The sequence below is a fragment of the Eptesicus fuscus genome, chromosome 21 (genome assembly GCF_027574615.1).
Source record: "Eptesicus fuscus isolate TK198812 chromosome 21, DD_ASM_mEF_20220401, whole genome shotgun sequence".
Lineage (NCBI taxonomy): Eukaryota > Metazoa > Chordata > Mammalia > Chiroptera > Vespertilionidae > Eptesicus > Eptesicus fuscus.
Genome location: NC_072493.1, coordinates 2,956,826 through 2,976,186, shown reverse-complemented (window position 1 = coordinate 2,976,186; position 19,361 = coordinate 2,956,826). Strand labels below are relative to the sequence as shown.

General features: G+C 35.8%; 1 protein-coding gene across 3 annotated transcripts in view; it reads left to right on the top strand.

Annotated features, from left to right (window-relative positions):
• CHD9 (chromodomain helicase DNA binding protein 9) overlaps positions 1-19,361 on the top strand; it is a 122,504-nt gene that overhangs the window by 44,254 nt on the left and 58,889 nt on the right. For all 3 annotated transcript variants that reach the window (XM_008152337.3, XM_028126974.2, XM_028126973.2), the window contains 9 exons: positions 3,737-3,848; positions 7,715-7,861; positions 8,958-9,026; positions 9,110-9,165; positions 10,903-11,020; positions 12,299-12,385; positions 12,557-12,694; positions 13,986-14,107; positions 17,023-17,266. In XM_008152337.3, coding sequence (XP_008150559.2) covers positions 3,737-3,848; positions 7,715-7,861; positions 8,958-9,026; positions 9,110-9,165; positions 10,903-11,020; positions 12,299-12,385; positions 12,557-12,694; positions 13,986-14,107; positions 17,023-17,266 — 1,093 coding nt within the window. The remainder of the gene's footprint in view (positions 1-3,736; positions 3,849-7,714; positions 7,862-8,957; positions 9,027-9,109; positions 9,166-10,902; positions 11,021-12,298; positions 12,386-12,556; positions 12,695-13,985; positions 14,108-17,022; positions 17,267-19,361) is intronic.

Genomic DNA, 19,361 nt, shown 5'->3' with positions numbered 1-19,361 from the left:
ATCATTGATTGACTGCCTTCTCCACGCCCTCTACTGGGGATCAAGCCCGAAACCCAGGCATGTGCCCTTGACTGGAATTGAACCCGGGATCTTTCGGACCACAGGCCCATGCTCTATCCACTGAGACAAACCATCAAGGGCATATTTTTATTTATTTATTTTTAAATGTCTTTATTAATTAAGGTATTATACATGTGTCCTTATCCCCACATTGCCCCCCCACACACACACACACACACTCATGCCCTCACCCCCCTGTTGTTTGTGTCTATTGGTTAGGCTTATATGCATGCATATAAGTCCTTTGGTTGATCTCTCCCCTTTACCCCCACCCTCCCCTACCTTCCTTCTGAGGTTGACGATCTGATCGTTGCTTCTCTGTCTCTGGATCTGTTTTTGTTCATCAGTTTATGTTGTTCATTATACAGTATCCCATAAATGAGTGAGATCATGTGATATTTATCTTTCTCTGACTGGCTTATTTCACTTAGCATAATGCTCTCCAGTTCCATCCATGCTGTTGCAAATGGTAAGAATTCCTTCTTTTTTACCGCAGCATAGTATTCCATTGTGTAGATGTACCACAGTTTTTTAATCCACTTACCTGCTGATGGGCACTTAGGCTATTTCCAAATCTTAGCTATGGTGAATTGTGCCACTATGAACATAGGGGTGCATATATCCTTTTTGATTGGTGTTTCTAGTTTCTTGGGATATATTCCTAGAAGTGGGATCACTGGGTCAAATGGGAGTTCCATTTTTAGTTCTTTGAGGAAACTCCATACTGTTCTCCACAGTGGCTGCACCAGTCTGCATTCCCACCAGCAGTGCACGAGGGTTCCTTTTTCTCTGCATCCTCACCAGCACTTGTCGTTTGTTGATTTGTTGATGATAGCCATTCTGACAGGTGTGAGATGGTACCGCATTGTCATTTTGATTTGCATCTCTCGGACTATCCCTATTCTTACTATCTGTGTGACTTTGAACAAATTATTTAACTTTTCTAAATCTTAATTTTCTCTTCTTATAAAATAACTAGAGGCCCAGTACACACAGGGCACCGGTGGGGTCCCTCGGCCTGGCCTGTGCCCTCTCCGGGTCCCTTCCGGGGATGTCGGACTGCTAGTTTTGGCCCAGTCCCTGAGGCCAGGCTAAGGGACCCCACTGGTGCATGAATCCATGCACCAGACCTCTAGTATGCATATAAAATCTTTGGTTAATCTCTTCCTGCCTTCCTCCTTCCCCTCTTCCCTCTGAGACTCATCAGTCTGTTTCATGTTTCCATGCCTGTGCATTGAGCGTCTGTCCCCTGGTGGTCAGTGTGCATCATAGCTAACAGTTGAATGGTCACTTAGGCTGTTATATATATAGATAGTATTTATCTCTCAGAGGTGTAGGAACATCAAGTGAGATAATGTCTATAAAGTTCAGATTATAGTGATGTGAGACATGAAACTGAAACAGTCAATATAGGCAACTTTTTTAAGAACTGTGTGAGAAGAAGGAAGAACAAGATCATGTGCTATCTAATAATAGATATAACTGCAAGGCAGATTTTTATTTTAAAAAGGAAACCAGAGTAAGTAAAAGGGACCTGAAGAGGGAGGAAAAACCCAATGAAAGTGTGAGAGGGAATGAAGTGTAACTGTGGTTGATTCCTTAATGTTTTTTTTATAATATCTTTTTGTACTTTTATTTCCTGGTTCCAACATGAATTATATTTTTGCTCTTATTTACCAGAAGAGTGCAGGTGAGCTACCAACTAAGAATTAATCATTATCCTGTAGAAGGTAATAATTATACAATACAATAATAACCTGCAAATAAATCATTCTAGAATTTTTTCTCGCTTCACGTATAGTCAATAATCAAGTCCTACCAATTCTGCTTCCAAAATTTAAAATTGTGTCTTTTTTTCACCACATCACCATGGCCCTATCTTGCACTCTTCACTCACTTCAATTGTCATTTGCCTTATCACTGGTTTCCTTGCCTTGCATTTCACTTCCTTCTGGTTGCATTGCTCTCTTATTTAAAATTCTTCCCTCCCCCAGTTTTATTTAAATATAATGGACATATAACTTTGTATTAGTTAAAGGTGTACAACATAATTTGATATATGTGTATATTATGAAATTACTACCATAGTAAGTTTAGGAAACATTTATCATATCACAGTCATAAATTTTTTTGTGACTTGTGATGAGGACTACTAAGCTTTACTGTCTTAGCAAGTTTCAAATACACAATACAGTGTTGTTGACTTTAGTTTTATCCCCAGAACTCATCCATTTAAAATCTCATACTTTTCCCTTTTTTTTTTTTTTTTGGTATTAATTTGAAGCTATCTTAGCGCCATTTGTTGTTGTTAGTGGTGAACATGACGTTATTTTTATTACTACGTTTTTATTGATTTTAGAGAGAGAGGAAGGGAAAGGGAGAGAGAGATAGAAATGTCAATGAGAGAGAAACATCCGTGGGCTGCCTCCTGTACCCTCTCACCCCCCTATACTGGGGATCAAGCCTGAAACCCTGGCATGTGCCCTAAACAGAATTGAGCTAGTGACTTCTTGGTGCACAGGATGACACTCAACCAAATAAGTCACACCAGTCAGGCAGTGACACATGTTTTTAAATTCCTGCCCTATAAAAGCTGGCCTTCAAGTAAAACGTTGACTCCTTGCATGTCATACAAGGCCTCCTGTGACCTTTGTAGATGACCATCTCTCTGGTTCTTCCCCTTGCGGTACTCTGTGCATTCCAGACATGATCTTACACTGCATATTCTCATTCTTCTGTGGTATCCCCCTACCTAGACTGTACCCTACCACCTTTTTCACTACCTGTTTTACTAACTGCCTTTCATCATTCAAATCTCAGACTTCACCTTTTCTCTAGAGCATCCTTTACGCTTCAGTAAACATAAGCAGTTCTTCCTTTCTATTCACATTATCCAATGCTAAGTTCCATATTAGCATTTTAACTATGATCGTATTCCAACAATATTTTAAGGTTAGGAACTGTGTCCACTTTCTCTTCAAATCCTAGAACCTAGGAAAATGCCTGGACTATAATAATTCCCTGTAGTGATCATTAGTTGAGAAATTACTATGTGTCAAGATTTTGCTAAGAGGTAACATGCATTACCCACTTAATTCTCAACAATAGAGGTAGCTGTTATAGTAATATCCATGTTTTCTAGGCGAGGAAACGAAGGCCAAACAAGATCAAGTAATTTTCCCAGTGTAATAGGTAAACGGTGGAATCACATTTAAAGTCTTTGGTCATATGATTTCAAACTTCATGCTTTTAACCTCCAAGTTGTCCCACATTAGTAAATAATCATGAAAAACTCATTTTCATTTTAGACATTTGTATTTCATGTGCATGTGTAAATATCAATACACACACACACACGATAACAAAATAAATGAATTATTTTAAGTACTAAATACAGTTATATGAACTGACATTTCCCCATGAAAAATAATACTGTTCCTAAGTAACAAGTGATACAACTTGCTTTGAAGCACATTAACTAAATATTAATTTGTGTTTGCTCCAGTAGAATTCAGTTTTTGTGTTGAAAATGTCATGGGTTTCGTGATAATTAGCATCTTTGGTTGAACATTCAAGTGATATAAAATGGCATAAAGCTTATCATGGCAATCTTAACTTAACCCAAAATGAAAAAATGTAAAAAGATCTTACTGTGTACTCTTTTCCTTTGAAACAGCAAACTCATTATTACATTGGGTAAGAAACAAAAAAGAAAGAATGAGTCTTCAGATGAAATATCTGATGCAGAGCAGATGCCACAGCATGCATGCAAGGAGGAAGACTCTCAAGTGAGTATTAAATTGTTTTCTGAGACATGAAGCACTGGTAGAATTATGTAGATAGCATAATGTTGCTTTGCAGATATTTATACTGTAGCTTAGTAGTAAAAATACATTTTATTGTATAGCAGAACTTATCTGACAGCATAAATACAGTATGCTCCTAGCAGTATTACCATAGAATGTTAGTCCCGGGGTGGGGGGAAACTTACATGTCCTCTCAAACCCCTCATTTTTTCAGATAATGAAACTGAAGCCCAGAGAGGTTAAGTAATAATCCAAAGTTCCCGCTGGTTTTGAGCCTGGAGAATTATCTAGTGATATTCTGTACTTTCAGAGTCCTTTTGAATGAACTTAATGATGGAGATATTAATTTTTAAAATCACCTACAAATGATAAATGGATGGAATCATTCCTAGATATAATTTCTTTGCTCTGCTTCTGTCAAAGAAAAAGATAAACATTTATATTAAAAAATCCCTTGATATAGACAAAAATACTGTGCTTTTTGCCCTTTTTTTGGGGAATAGGTGGATATTTAAAATAACCTTGTGAAGTTAACAAATATATAGTGAAGGTCATAATAATTCAGGCCACCCTCTGCTCTCTAATAATTAAAGTATAACTATAGGCCGTAGGGGTGGTGGCAGTTGTTGAATTATGGGGCCAGAAAGCCCCTGAATGGCCTTTCTTCTTCCTTATGCAGCTTCTTATCCAATGGGAGAGTAGTGGCTCAAGGCTCCTGGGCTGCTGCAAGAGTTGAGGTAAGGGCAGTGACTGAAGCTCCTAATATTACATGGCCTGGCTTTTTCTTCATATGTTATCTTGAACTTAGGTAAACTTATAATTAACTTATTCAACATGAGAAAATTTACTTTAATTTTTACTAGAATAATGCTGGCCATTTTTCCATTATGTAATTACCAAGCATTGAAATGGTAGAATAGGTTTACATACACATTTCTTCCATACCTGTCACTATAATGTTAGTTTGCATTGGTACGTGTTACTTTAACACAAAAAAAAATTAAGTGGGAAAGGAAAGAAATATTTTCTAATAAACACTTACAAATCTATGTTACTGATATATGTAAAGATATCATTTTATAAATGATGGAGAGGTCCATGTAGCTTTCAACCATAGTGGATTTGAAGGCTTAAAAAATAATTTAAGTTTAGAGTTTGGGGTCAGGTGGAAATCTAAAAATATAAATATGATATTTAATTTTGTGTCTTTAATCTTAATAGAGAGTACTTCAGTAGCCTGACTATATTTAGATTTAACTTTTTAAAAAGCCCTGAATAGCCGAAACCGGTTTGGCTCAGTGGATAGAGCGTCGGTCTGCGGACTGAAAGGTCCCAGATTCGATTCCGGTCAAGGGCATGTACATTGGTTGCGGGCACATCCCCGGTAGGGGGTGTGCAGGAGGCAACTGGTCGATGTTTCTCTCTCATTGATGTTTTTAGCTCTCTGTCCCTCTCCTTTCCTCTCTGTAAAAAATCAATAAAATAAATTAAAAAAAAAAAGCCCTGAATAGATTTTATTAGGATTATGATAGGAAACAAGTAATATGATATCATAATGAAGTATTAGTCATTTAAAAACATAATGTCCCTGACCTCTTATGTAAATACTATAGACTGATCTGTTGTAGCCCTTAAGACATAAGAAGAAAAAAGCTAGGAAAAAGAAATCTAAAGAAAGAATTTGTCACTATTTCAAATTATGGTTTGAAAACCATTATGGAGGAAGAAAGCCAGAAAAATCACATGAGCAAAAAATGTCGACATCAAATTAGTTTTTATATTTTAAAAGTAATACAGCTCTTGTATGGAAGAGAAAGATAATTGAGACTTTGTTTGAATTTGCCTAATGTGTAACTATATAACCTAGTATAATATAATTTATGATAAAATCATCTATAATCTTATAACTCACACAAAATCTTTTAGACTAACAAAGTCTTCATAGGATTAGAGAGCACTTGACAATAAGTGGTCCTCATTCTATCTTGGGAAGAATTATCTGAATGTGCACTTTTGTTAGTTCAAAGGATTCTTTCATGTCACTCATTTACTGTTTACTAAAGACTAGAAGTGAGGCATTTCAAAGTACTAATAGATGCATAGGTGACTAGAAAGGAAACTAATGCTGAAAATATCTAACAGAACCTTCTAAAAGTATACTGAATTATTCTCAAACTTCGTTATTTAGAAGATTGGTGCCTAGTGAGACATACATTGATAGTACATGTTATTGTTAGAATAATAGATGTCGCTGTTGGTTATTAATTTAAACTATTCTTGAACATTAAGAACTGTGTGATGCCCATAATAGAAATCAAAACATTCCTTTAGCCTACTAATAAATTAGAGATCCTTAGAAAACCCCCGCTACCCCCCCCCCCCCCCCCAAGCCAGGGAATAATATTTCTTATCTTTCACAACAGCATGTGGGAAAATTGGGTTTTTAGAAGTTCTTTTATAATTTTTATGTGCCACCTTCCTGTCTCTGATATTAACAAAAGAGGCACCCTGAGTTTTGAAATGTAAATGTCCTCCTGTCCAAGAGATGGTGGCCCATCCTAAATGAGGCATGGAATTGTCCACTGCATTTGGCTGAGCTAAATCAACCTGTTAGTTGCTCTTTCTCTAAATATAGCACTAGTCTCAAGAGAAAGAGGCAGATGCACGTTCAAGGCCACTGTAGCCTTCTGGATGTACATAAGTTTGTCCCTACACTGCTCATGATTCAGCCATTTTTGTCATGGTTATGGGAATATGAAAGACCTACCAAATTGAAGACATTGTCAGAAATCAAAAGGAAAAACACAATGGGTTGTTTGCTGGTTAGCTTTAGTAGGGGTATATGGGAGTTACCCAATATGCAAAAGAAAGTGGAATAGAGAAAGGAAGAATGGATAGATTGACCAAATATTGAGCACTAGGACAGCTGAGATACCTCCACCCATGAGATTTTAGGGAGGTGAAAAAAATCTAAGTCCTTTGGGATTTTCTTGTCATTGTGAGAATTTGTTTTTATAGTGGGAACACCAAATATTAGATATTTAGGGAGGTAAGTAAAGCCGTGTTTGATATCTAATTTAAAATTACTTAGATTACTTAAAAATTATGTTACTACATGTAATACTTTTGTGAAGGTTTATTTCGGTTTTTATCATAGTGATGTTATTTATTTTTAAGGAAAGGTAGTAAAATTAGTAAAAGACTGGTTCCTCCTTCATTTATACATTTAATTATTTCATAGATTTACTACTTTATTTTGTGTATTTCTTATCAAATATTTTGTATTATTTTGTTTTATTCTGTTTTAAATGCAACTTCATTAGTTTCATAGCAAATATTACTTAATTTCTTCTTCTAGTTTTATGTCCCTGATTAGTTATTTAATTTAGCATCTGATACACTTTTTAGGTTTTGGGCAAGTCTATGAAGGTATTACTAGTTTAAAATATTGGTTGCCTGAGGTGTGAAATAGTTACATAAGTCAGATACCTTTTACTCTTCTTACTAGTTTCTAAAGAAAAGTAATAACGTAATTACTAATTACTAATAAAACATATTTTGCCCAAGCTGTGACTGCTAACTAAAACAAAATCTTTTCATTCTTAACAATCTCTAAAGAAAAGAAATAAAGGTCTTACTAATCTTTGTTATTTGAAACTTTAGGACGTAAATCTGAAGATTGTAAGCCTGTGTCAAAGGGCAGTGATAAAAAATGTGAAATGAGGAAAAATGAATATAGCGTACAATTTTGAAAATGTAATGTGCAAAACTGCCACACTGGAGTAATTATTTTAAAATCTTTTCTTTAAAATAAGTCATGTAAATATGACCCTTATGGTTCATTACAGAAAAGAAGATCAAATCGACAAATTAAAAGGAAAAAGTACGCAGAAGATGGAGAGGGGAAACAATCTGAGGAAGAGGTTAAAGGTTCTATGAAAATAAAAAAGAATTCAGCTCCTTTACCTGGGGAACAGCCTTTACAGTTATTTGTGGTAAGACACATTTAGGATTATGACTACAAGACACTTTAAACCAACATAAATTCTTTAAAATACTTTCATTATGTTTTCTTCTAAAACCTGCTCCAACTTCTCCTGGATTCTTTATTGTAGTTAATAGAACCTTTAATCGTTCAAATTTGAGACTCATGCACCTCCCAAATATATATATATATATTTTTATATATTTTTTTTAATTGAATTCAGAGGATGGGAGAGAGAGAGAGATAGAAACATCAATAATTAGAGAATCATTGATTGGCTGCCTCCTGCACGCCCCCTACTGGGGATCGAGCCCACAACGCTGGCATGTGCCCTCAACTGGAATTAAAACTGGGACTCTTCAGTCTGCAGGCCCACACTCTATCCACTGGGCCAAACCAGCTAAGACCCAAATACTAGTATATATTCTTGAAACCTCTCTAAACTCTGCCTTTTCTGCAGAATATTTCTAAGTTAGAAGCCTGGTTATAGTACATTTCTACTGAAAATTCTAGTAGTTTCCCAGTCTTAAAAAAATAACTATGCCTTCTCAACACAGCAAGTAAAATGCTGTATATGGGTTCTTTGGCCTTCCTTTTGCCACTTCTTTAGAAGCAGTCTTTCCACTGGATTTATGAACATAGTGCCCAAAGGCTCTGCTTGACACCTCTGTCATTGCATATGAATTTTCCTTTTGGTTTAATTTTTTAATCTCAGCTCTGGATTATGAGCAACCACGATCTGCTAGCTCACTGATTTGGCACCGTGGGCAAGTGCTCACCTCTCTGCCTGAGTTTCCTAACCTGTAAAGCAGAGATGATAATAGTGTCTACCTCACAGTGTAGTTGCAAGGATTAAATTAATATATGCGGAGTGCTTAAAATAATGCCTATTACAGTAAAAAGCATAATATGTTCACTTTGATATTATAGATGAGGTTAAGGACAGTAACAACGATTTACGTTTCTGTTTTTTTAGTTCTAACACTTGATGCCTGGTGTAGGTGTTGCATAAATATTTGTTGAACTTTCATGTTTTCATAAACATACAAGGTAAAACCTAAAGGAATTTTCAGAATGTGCAATTACATTTTTTCTCCTTCCTACAGGAGAATCCAAGTGAAGAAGATGCAGCAATTGTGGACAAAATATTATCTTCGAGAATTGTGAAAAAGGAAGTAAGTGATGGCACATTACATTTTATACTTTATATTCAATGGTCTGATAATAAAAGTCATAATTACTGATTTTATTTTCGTAGATATCACCTGGAGTGATGATTGATACAGAAGAATTTTTTGTAAAATACAAGAATTAGTAAGTATTTCAGTTAGAAAAATAAAGGAACAATGTTTATTAATATATTTAACTATTAGGTTCAATTTATTTTATCTGCATTTTAAATGTTTTATTATTATTTCATGAAGTTAAACATTATTAAAAATGAGAAGACAACCTTTCATGTTAAAACTGAATTATTTTTCAGGACATCAAAACGCAGGAATCTATAAAATAGGCTTTTACAAATTATAGAACATTATTTGTTATACTAGAGGCCCGGTGCACGAAATTTGTGCACGGAGGGGGGTTGTCCCTCAGCCTAGCCTGTATCCTCTCCAATATGGGACTCCTCAAGGGATGTCGACTGCCTGTTTAGGCCCAATCCCACCACCGGGATCGGCCTAAACGGGCAGTCAGACATGCCTCTCACAATCCAGGACTGCTGGCTCCCAACTGCTTTCCTGATTGCCCCTAACTGCTTCTGCCTGCCAGCCTGATCACCCCCTAACCACTCTGCTGCCAGCCTGTTTGCCCCCAACTTCCCTCCTCTGCCAGCCTGGTCACCCCTAACTGCCCTCTCCTGCAGGGTTGATCACCTCCAACTGCCCTCCCTTGCAGGCCTGGTCCTTCTCAACTGCCCTCCCTTGCAGGCTGGGTGCCTCCTAACTGTCCTCTCCTGCTGGCCATCTTGTGGTGGCCATCTTGTGTCCACATGGGGGCAGCTATATTGTGTGTTGCAGTGATGATCAATCTGTATATTACTCTTTTATTAGATAGGATAGAGGCCTGGTACATGGGTGGGGGCCAGCTGGTTTGCCCTGAAGGGTGTCCCAGGTCAGGTGGGGGTTCCCTTGGGGCGTGGGCCGGCCTGAGCGAGGGGCCTGTGGTGGTTTGCAGGCCAGCCACACCCCCCTGGCAACCCAAGAGGAGGCCCTGGTATCTGGAATTTATTTTCCTTCTACAATTGAAACTTTGTAGCCTGGAGCAGAGCCAAGCCTGGGGCTCCCTCCAGGCCAGCAGCCATTTGTGTTGGGGTTATAATTGAAACTTTGTTGCCTTAAGCGGGTGGGCCCGGCCAGGGTGTGCAGAAAGCTTTGCTTCCCCTGTTGCCGGCGGCAACCCTGGCCTGCTCTCTCAAGCTCCATTCTGCCACCATTTGTTTGAATTTGTTTACCTTCTATAATTGAAACTTTGTAGCTTGAGTGGAGGCTTAGGCCTGGCAAGGGCAGGCGGAAAGCTTGGCTTCCTCTGTTACCTGGGAAACCTTGCTCTCTGTGGCTGTAGTCATCTTGGTTTGGGTTAATTTGCATACTCGCTCTGATTGGATTGTGGGCGTGTTGGAGGTATGGTCAGTTTGCATATCTGTATTATTAGGTAGGATTTGTATTTTTTAACTTCAAAATTTTCAGCTTTTTTCTATTCTTTGGTGAAAGAAAATGATTTAAATAAAGTTACATTAATTTCAAAACAAGTTAGCTTTCTGATCATGGCAAAACTATTACAATGAAGAAAGAAACGACAAATCATATCCTGTTACCCCATGATTTAGTGTACCATTCTGTTAATAACAAATTGTAAACCTTAGACTATAATCTCTTTAGGATATAGTGATCCCATGGCTCTTGACATTAAATGAAATGATGAATGAACTACCTGTTTGTAAAGTGGAAGATAATATTTTGCATTGAAAACTATGATTAAAAATAAGTTTAAAACAAAACAAAGCATTGTTTTCTATATTGTTCTAATACGTTGCTTTTATAAATATTGTAGCTCCTATCTTCACTGTGAATGGGCCACAGAACAGCAGCTTTTGAAAGATAAAAGGATCCAGCAGAAAATCAAACGATTCAAATTGAGACAAGCACAAAGAGCACATTTTTTTGCAGATGTAAGAAAAAATAAATAAATGAGACTGTTATGTGCTGAACTCTGAGCATGTAGTATTTTTTATCAAAATTTTAAGTATTATTCATATTATTTCTTAGGTCTTAAACTTTGATGTTGACTACAAATGCTATCCATATATAGTATTTTTCTTTTCCCAAATTTAGCTTGGAAACTAGTTGAAGCAGGAACACTGATAATTCAGAACATAGATTAATCCTATATTGTTAAATTAGCATGTATTTCAATACTTAGAGTTGAAAGTGATTGTGTTAATATCTCAGAATTTAACAAGTTAGTCAAGTAATGGAAATGGTATTATAGCAAATAAGTGGAAAATAAGATTTTTCATGAAATATATTGCATATTTTTATACCAGCTTTGTATGTGTGAACAGATAATTGGAAAAATTCATTTACCTTTCTAGATTTTACTAAATAGTCTGATGTCCTTTCCTGCTCTAAATTATTTTTCTTTTAATAGACTTTTTTTCAGAACAGTTTTAAATTCACCTAATTTTTTTAGGCCTCCAAGTAGCTCAGATGTTCATAGTGCCATCCTGATATACCAAGGCTAGCTCTCCCGTCAGGACATATACAAGAAGAATTCAATGAATGCATAAATAAGTGGAATAACAAATCCATGTCTCTCTCTCTCTCTTTCTCTCAGATCAATAAATAAATTTATCTAATTTTTAAAACTTTTTTAGACTTTATATTTTGAGCATTGAAAATGAAGTTTGAATTCCCACATATATTTTAGAAGTATTTTTATTGATTTCAGAGAAGAAGGGAGAGAGTGAGAGAGAGAAATATGAATGATGTGGATCACTGAGTGGCTGCCTCCTACATGCCCTCCACAGGGATGGTCTTTAACTGTTGGACCTGAGGAAAGTGGCAAAAAGAGGGACAGTGGCTGCTTTAAGGGAATCTTTAAGGAGCATGTTTTCTGGAGTAACTTCCTAGTCTGGAATACCTTATTTATTAGTGCTATTTGGTTAGTTTTATGATACAGATTATGCTGATTCATAATATAGACAGATTTTCTAGATATCTGTTGGAAATGAAAATGGAAGTATTCCAGTACTTGGAAATTTAATTGAAATGAAACTTACGTGTTTGTTCTATACTGAATAGCTAGTATATTTGTCTTTATTTCACTTTTATCTTTCCACTTTGTCAAATATTGTTACTTTCATTTATTTTTATTTATCTTTTTTGTTGAAAGTATTACAGATGTCCCTTTTCCCCCCAAAAAAAATATTGTTACTTTTAAATTTTAGATGGAAGAAGAACCATTTAACCCAGACTATGTTGAAGTAGACAGAGTGTTAGAAGTCTCTTTTTGTGAAGATAAAGATACTGGCGAGGTAAATATTTGTCAAAATGTTTTTTAACTAAATAAAAAAACCCTAAAACTTTTCAGTGTTAAAGTTAACTGTCTAAAAACACAAAAAAATATTTCATCAGTTTTTATTGATGTTGGTTGATATATTAAACTATCCTTTTTCAAAATGGTTAAATAAAATTTTTTTCTACAGCCTGTTATTTACTATTTAGTAAAGTGGTGCTCATTACCATATGAAGATAGTACCTGGGAACTAAAAGAAGATGTAGATCTTGCAAAAATAGTAGAGTTTGAACAATTGCAATCTTCAAGACCTGACACAAGACATTTGGTAAGAACATATATTATACAACTTCATAAACTCTTAGCATATCTCTATTTAGGTGGTTTAATGTTATCTTTGAATTTTTAATTTAGTCTTTGGTATACAATTAATACTGTTTTTAAAATGCTATATATGCCGAAACCGGTTTGGCTTAATGGATAGAGCGTCGGCCTGCGGACTCAAGGGTCCCAGGTTCGATTCCGGTCAAGGGCATGTACCTTGGTTGCGGGCACATCCCCAGTAGGGGGTGTGCAAGAGGCAGCTGATCGATGTTTCTCTCTCATCGATGTTTCTAACTCTCTCTCCCTCTCTCTTCCTCTCTGTAAAAAATCAATAAAATATTTTTAAAAAATGCTATATTGTACTATATATGTATGTTAATTTAGTTATTCCTCCATTAATGGATATTTGAGTATTTGCTATTATAAACAGTGCTACATTGAACAGTGAGCCCCTGTACAAGTTCATGTAAGACAAACCAAAATTGTAATTGTTTGGCCAGAGCATATGTTTATCTAACATTTTGTTGAGTATTTCCTTCCACATTTCTCTCTCAAAAAGTTTTGAATGTGTCTACCTCATCTGTGAATTTTAAATCTTCACACTACTCTTTCTCTCAGGTCATTTATAAAAATACTAGAGGGCCAGTGCACAAAATTTGTGCACAGAGGGGGGGCGGTGTCCCTCAGCCTGGCTTGCACCCTCTCCAATCTGGGATCCCTTGGGGGATGTCCGACTGCCGGTTTTGGCCCAATCCCGGGTATCAGGCCTAAACCGGCAGTCGGACAGCCCTCTCACAATCCAGGACTGCTGGCTAGTAACCACTCGCCTGCCTGCCTGATTGCCCCTAATTGCTTCTGCCTGCCAGCCTGATCGCCACTTAACCGCTCCCCTGCCAGCCTGATTGACGCCTAACTACTCCCCTGCCAGCCCAATCGCCCCCAACTGCCCTCCCCTGCCAGCCTGGGTTGCTCCCAACTGCCTTCCTCTGCTGGCCTGGTCACACCCAACTGTCCTCTCATGCAGGCCTGGTCGCCCCCAAGTGCCCTCCCCTGCAGGCCTGGTCCCCCGCAACTGCCCTCCCCTGCTGGCCATCTTGTGGTGGTCATCTTGTGACGATGTTGTGGCGGCCATCTTGTGATGATGTCGCACGATGCCACCTAGTCTTTCATTATATAGGATTATGAATACCAGTTTCAGCTCTAAGCAGAGTTACTGATTCTCTACTGTAGTTTATGAGATGTAGGGAAATGAAAAAGTCTGAAATATATCATTCATTCTTTGTTTTTTCACTAAGGAACGTCCTCCCTCTAATATTTGGAAAAAAATAGATCAATCCAGGGACTATAAAAATGGTAACCAACTCAGGGAATATCAACTGGAAGGACTCAACTGGCTTTTGTTCAATTGGTACAATAGGTATGTAGTATATCTTAGCACAAAAAAGTTAAATGTTATTTTTTTATATGTGTGAAAATATGTTAAGTAAAATTGGTACTGATGTTATATTATTATTACGGAGTCTTCGTTTGAAAGTAAAGTTACCTCAAGAAGATAATTTAATTTATAATTTAGGATTTTGACTAAAATTGCTTTCTTTAAATTTATATCAATCATAGTAGAATACAGTTGATATGTTGATTATTAATCAAATTTAAAATACATTTCATAACATAAAACATCAGCTAGGGAATGTTTTTCAACTTACCAGCCTATACTACTGTTGAAGTTGTTCTAAATGCTTTATTGAATAATTGAGATGAAAAGATAATTACAAAGAAGTAAAAATTGTACCGTGATTGAGATAAATGTATAATAGTGTATACAAAGGAGCAGATGAAAGCATTAATATTAGTAACAGTATCAAAATTTGATTCAGAATTATTTTTGTGTGCTTTTACTTCTCACATGATTCTTCTGAGAGGTTACACTTGGTAATGGTGAGTCATAAGACTCAGTTGATGAAGATAGGTTCGTCATGCAATGCTCTTTTTCCCCTGGTTTATATTTTGTACATATTTATCATATTCTTCAAGAGAACCTTCCAGATAAAATAGTAATCAAAATATGTTTTTTAATATTCTTCCCTTGTCCATACCCTTTCCCATGATCTAAATTGCTTGTTTTAAACACTCACCACTTAAAACCTTTATCACAACCCTGTCCCCTTTATTCTCTATATGTGACTGCTTCATAGAGAAGTGTAGGGCCGGCCAGTAAGGGAACTCATTCAAATCCTTGTTTGCACGCAAGCCTACAAATGTATCTCCATCCATGGCTATTCTTACATCTACCTGCATGTATCAGAAGTTACCAGGTCCTGCCCCAGGACCAAGACTAATGTAATGCTACCTCCTCAACTCTTGACATGCATTTCATCCAGGCTTCTCAGACCTCCCTTCACTCTTCTATCTTCAAGCCACCGCTGAAACCAGTGTCGGTCCTTCAGTCTGTGAACCAGTTTGGGTTTAACCTATATAAAAATGCTAAAGAAAAGGATAAAACTTGTCTTGGCTCTGTTTCTCCTTTTAGCTACCTTGAGTGAATTTCTAGGAAGAGAAGCTGTGCAAGCTCTTCCCAGGTCTTCCTCTCCGGTTCTCCTGAAACCTGCTGTCTGGGTTTTGATTCTGTATCATCTCTGAAATGCTTTTCTAACCCAGAGCATACATCTCAGCCTTAATTTGCTGCCTTTGCTGCATTGGAAAGTAGTTGCTACTTTTCCCCCATTCTCACTGCCAAAAGCTTCCACATTATGACTCTCTGCTAGACCCCCAGCACCTCTGTGACTGTCGCTTTCAGTAGTTTTTGCTGTTTGTTTGTTTTTTCATCTGCCTGCCCTTTCAGTGTTGATTTTTCTTGCCCAAAACTCTGCCTTTTTCTCTCTTCTTCCATATTTGTTCCCCCTAAGCCATATTCTGCACCCCTGTCTGCCTTCACATATCGATAACACTAATGATCTCACACTTATCTCCAAGTAAGGCCTTGAATCCCAAATCCATATTTCTTTTTACTTCTTGCTACCTTAATGTCTATCTTAATGAGTGTTTAAACTAAACAGATTCAAAATTAAACTTGTCATTTCCTGTTTCCTCCATACCAAATGTATTCTCCCATATTTTATATCTCAGTTAAGAATAATAAAATTCCTTTAGTCACCCAAACTGAAAAATCTGGCTGTCATTCTACATCCTATGTACTTGGTTGCTCAGTAGGTCCAAATCATTCTAATTCATAATTAATGTCGGAATCAGTTCTCTTAGTCCCTCTTCTCTTAGTCCAAGTGTCCTCCCATTCTTTTCTGCATTATTGCAGGACCCTCCATTAGCTTCCAAACTTCTAGTCATCTCATCTTCTAATATCCACAGTGACTTTGGAGCAAACTTCAAAATAAAAACCTGACCTCATCAGGTTTTTAAAATTTTTTTTCAGATTATTGGAATAATGTCTAACTTTCTTTATATGTTTCTTGCTTATCTTAATAATATCCCCTATCTTTACCCTTCTCTCAAAACCACAATTATATAACTTGTGGTCCCACAATGGATCATTTCCTTTCCACTGTGCTCCTTGGCTGTGCTCTCTGGCAAAACACTGACCTCCCCACTCAAAGCAGTCTTCACATCTCGATATCTTCAAGGCAGAAGTGGACATTTACTTCTCTGAGCTTTTGTAATAAACTTAATACTGACGATTCTTAACCAGTCATGTATCATAATCATCTGTGGAGTTTATTTAAAAATTATAGCTGCTTTTATTCTATTCCATACACCTTGACTCACAGAATGTATAGAGGAGGTCCCTGGGTGTCTGGGTTTCTTTTAAGCATTGTAGGCTCTCTTAATGTACAGCCAAAGTTGAAAACCGGTGCTGTATTTGTTCTTCTGTGATAGCACATTGCATGACTACTTATTTGTTTATTTGCATGTCTGCTTCTCTAATAGATACAAGCCCCTGGAAGGCAGAGAACATGTTCTATTTCTTTTGTATCCCATCTTCTCATACTGTCCCTGAGATATAGAAGGTATTTAAAAAACGCTTCCTGAATAAAATATTTAGTCTGCCTTGTGCTTGCCATTTCACTCTTTAAAAAAAACAAAAACAAACATCTATCGGGTGGTATCTTTATTTTGGAGCTACAAAATATGTTTCCTCATTGCAGGGTTATAATAAAATTGTAATCTTTAGCCTACTCTGCACTTCAGCAACTTTTACATTTTTATAAACGTGAGCGTTTTAACTTGATCATTGATTACTTTTGTATATTTATCTTTAAAACTGTTATAGTATACAGAAAAACCCAATATCTACTTGGATAATATATTTGTTTATTTCAGACGAAACTGCATTTTAGCAGATGAAATGGGTCTTGGCAAAACAATTCAATCAATTACATTCCTCTACGAAATCCTTCTGACTGGTATAAGAGGACCTTTCCTGATTATTGCTCCACTTTCTACTATTGCAAACTGGGAGAGAGAATTTCGTACGTGGACTGATATTAATGTTGTGGTTTATCATGGGAGCCTGATTAGCAGACAGATGATACAGCGGTATGAGATGTACTTCAGGGACTCACAGGTGTGTTACTGGTCATTTGGTTTGTTGTTTGAATGCTCAGGTTGGAACATGATAAGCATTGCATATTCATTACATTCAAATTTAGGATGGATTTTAATTGCCTGTTTAGATCTTCAGTCTCTTTATTCATCATAGATTTTATAATAAATATTAGTAGCTAAAGAGAACAATGACTAAAGTAGTTCTGTTCGTGCTCTAATTTATTATAAAGAAGAATTCTTATTTATACAAATGTACAAATCTATATCTAATTTTTAAACTAAATAATGTTTTACTAAATGTTTAAAATACACATTAAATTTAGAATTATAAAGGTCTCTTTGATAATCCTCCAGTGTGTTTTTTTCTTCTTCTCATTTAAAAAATTTAGATCTTAAGTGAAATACCATGAATTTAAAAGCTTATTGAGGTGAAATCTCAAATAGGTTCTTTTTGTGTTCATTGGATTTTGATTTAGACATTTTTTAAAATTTGGTTTGTTGACCCTGGCCAGGTAGGTCATTTGGTTTGAGTGTCACCCCAATATGCCAAGGTTGTCGGTTTGATCTCTGGTCAGGGTACATACAAGAATCAACTAATGAATGCATAAATAAGTGGAACAAATCAATGTTACTCTTTCACACACTCTACCTCCCTTCCTCCCTCTCTCTCAAATCAATTTTTAACAATTTTGGTTTTATATACAGATTAAGCATACCTCTATAAGTTTTTCCCCTTTGGATTTGTTATTCTAATACTCTGGGGATTGTATGGCTTTCTTCTCCCCTCTATCTTATGGGCACATTTTCCATTTTTATTTTGGCTACATACATAAAATTAAGAGATGACATTATAAGAAAGAATTTCCTAGCAGAAAATTAAGACTTGAAAATATAAAGTACCACATTGAAGTTTTGAGTAGTAATACAACTATTTTTAGATAAAAACTTTATTAAGAAATAAGAAACAAAATGAAAAAAACATCAACACACATTTCACATGAAATTGTACTTTTTAACTGGAATTTGCCTGGCACTCTAGCTCTACTTCAACAGCATCATGATATTTTATTTTCCTTCCACTGATTCTTCCCTTTTTATAAGGATCATTATAATTTATGACCAGGTCATGTGATGTGATGTATGGTAAAGTAAGGTAATATACATAACCTTGTATTTTTACCTCTCAATTATAACTGATTTTCTACTTTTTAAGGCTGAAAATTAATTAATTATTGTTGTTCCTTTAACCTCATTTCCTTTCACTTCACATTTCTATGAAATTAAGCATCTACAAATTCCTTTTATTATTCAGTTCTATGGAAAACTTAACTTTGTACCTTTGGAGCCTATGATATTTTAGTTAGGTTATAGTTTGATTTTCTTCTGTCATGTTTTATTATTCTTAATCTTACATTTGTAGAATTTTAGTGCATCAGAAATGAGTTCAATTGAATTTTTTTAGAGAAGGTGCAATTAACATTTTGACTGTAAGAGATTTTTAACAAAGTCACAATTTTAATGTCTCAGGAGTTTGGTATTAATTATGATAGCCCAAGAGCTGAAAGATTCTTCATGCATTATAAACATGATATTATGTATTAAATGTTATATTTTTATGATAATGTTATACATTCTAGAAAAATATTATCTGAAGGGTTTTAAATTTCAAAAGATAAAGAATTCTCATGTAATAAGATAAATAGATTTTTACTTTAAATATAGAAACAACTTTTGTTATCACTTATAAATATATTTTAATATAAATTAATTGAATATTTAACTTCTGCTTTTTAAAATTATTAAATAGCTTGAAATCACAGTAGTAATAAAATTATGCTCAAATTTTCTGAATTGCCATGAGAAGAATAATCACAAACATTTATTGAGTATTTAACCATGTGCCAGGCATTATGTTAAACCATTTACATATAATTTCTTACTTAATCCTTGCATTGACAACCTTTAAATATGTAATAATATTATTGTTCCCATTTACAAATGGGCAAAGTGAGGTATAAATAAGTTACTTAGTTTCCCCCCAAAGTCATAGAGCAAACTGGGAATAACATACCCAGTGAATTATACTTGAGAGCCCTTACTCTTAAGCAATGCAT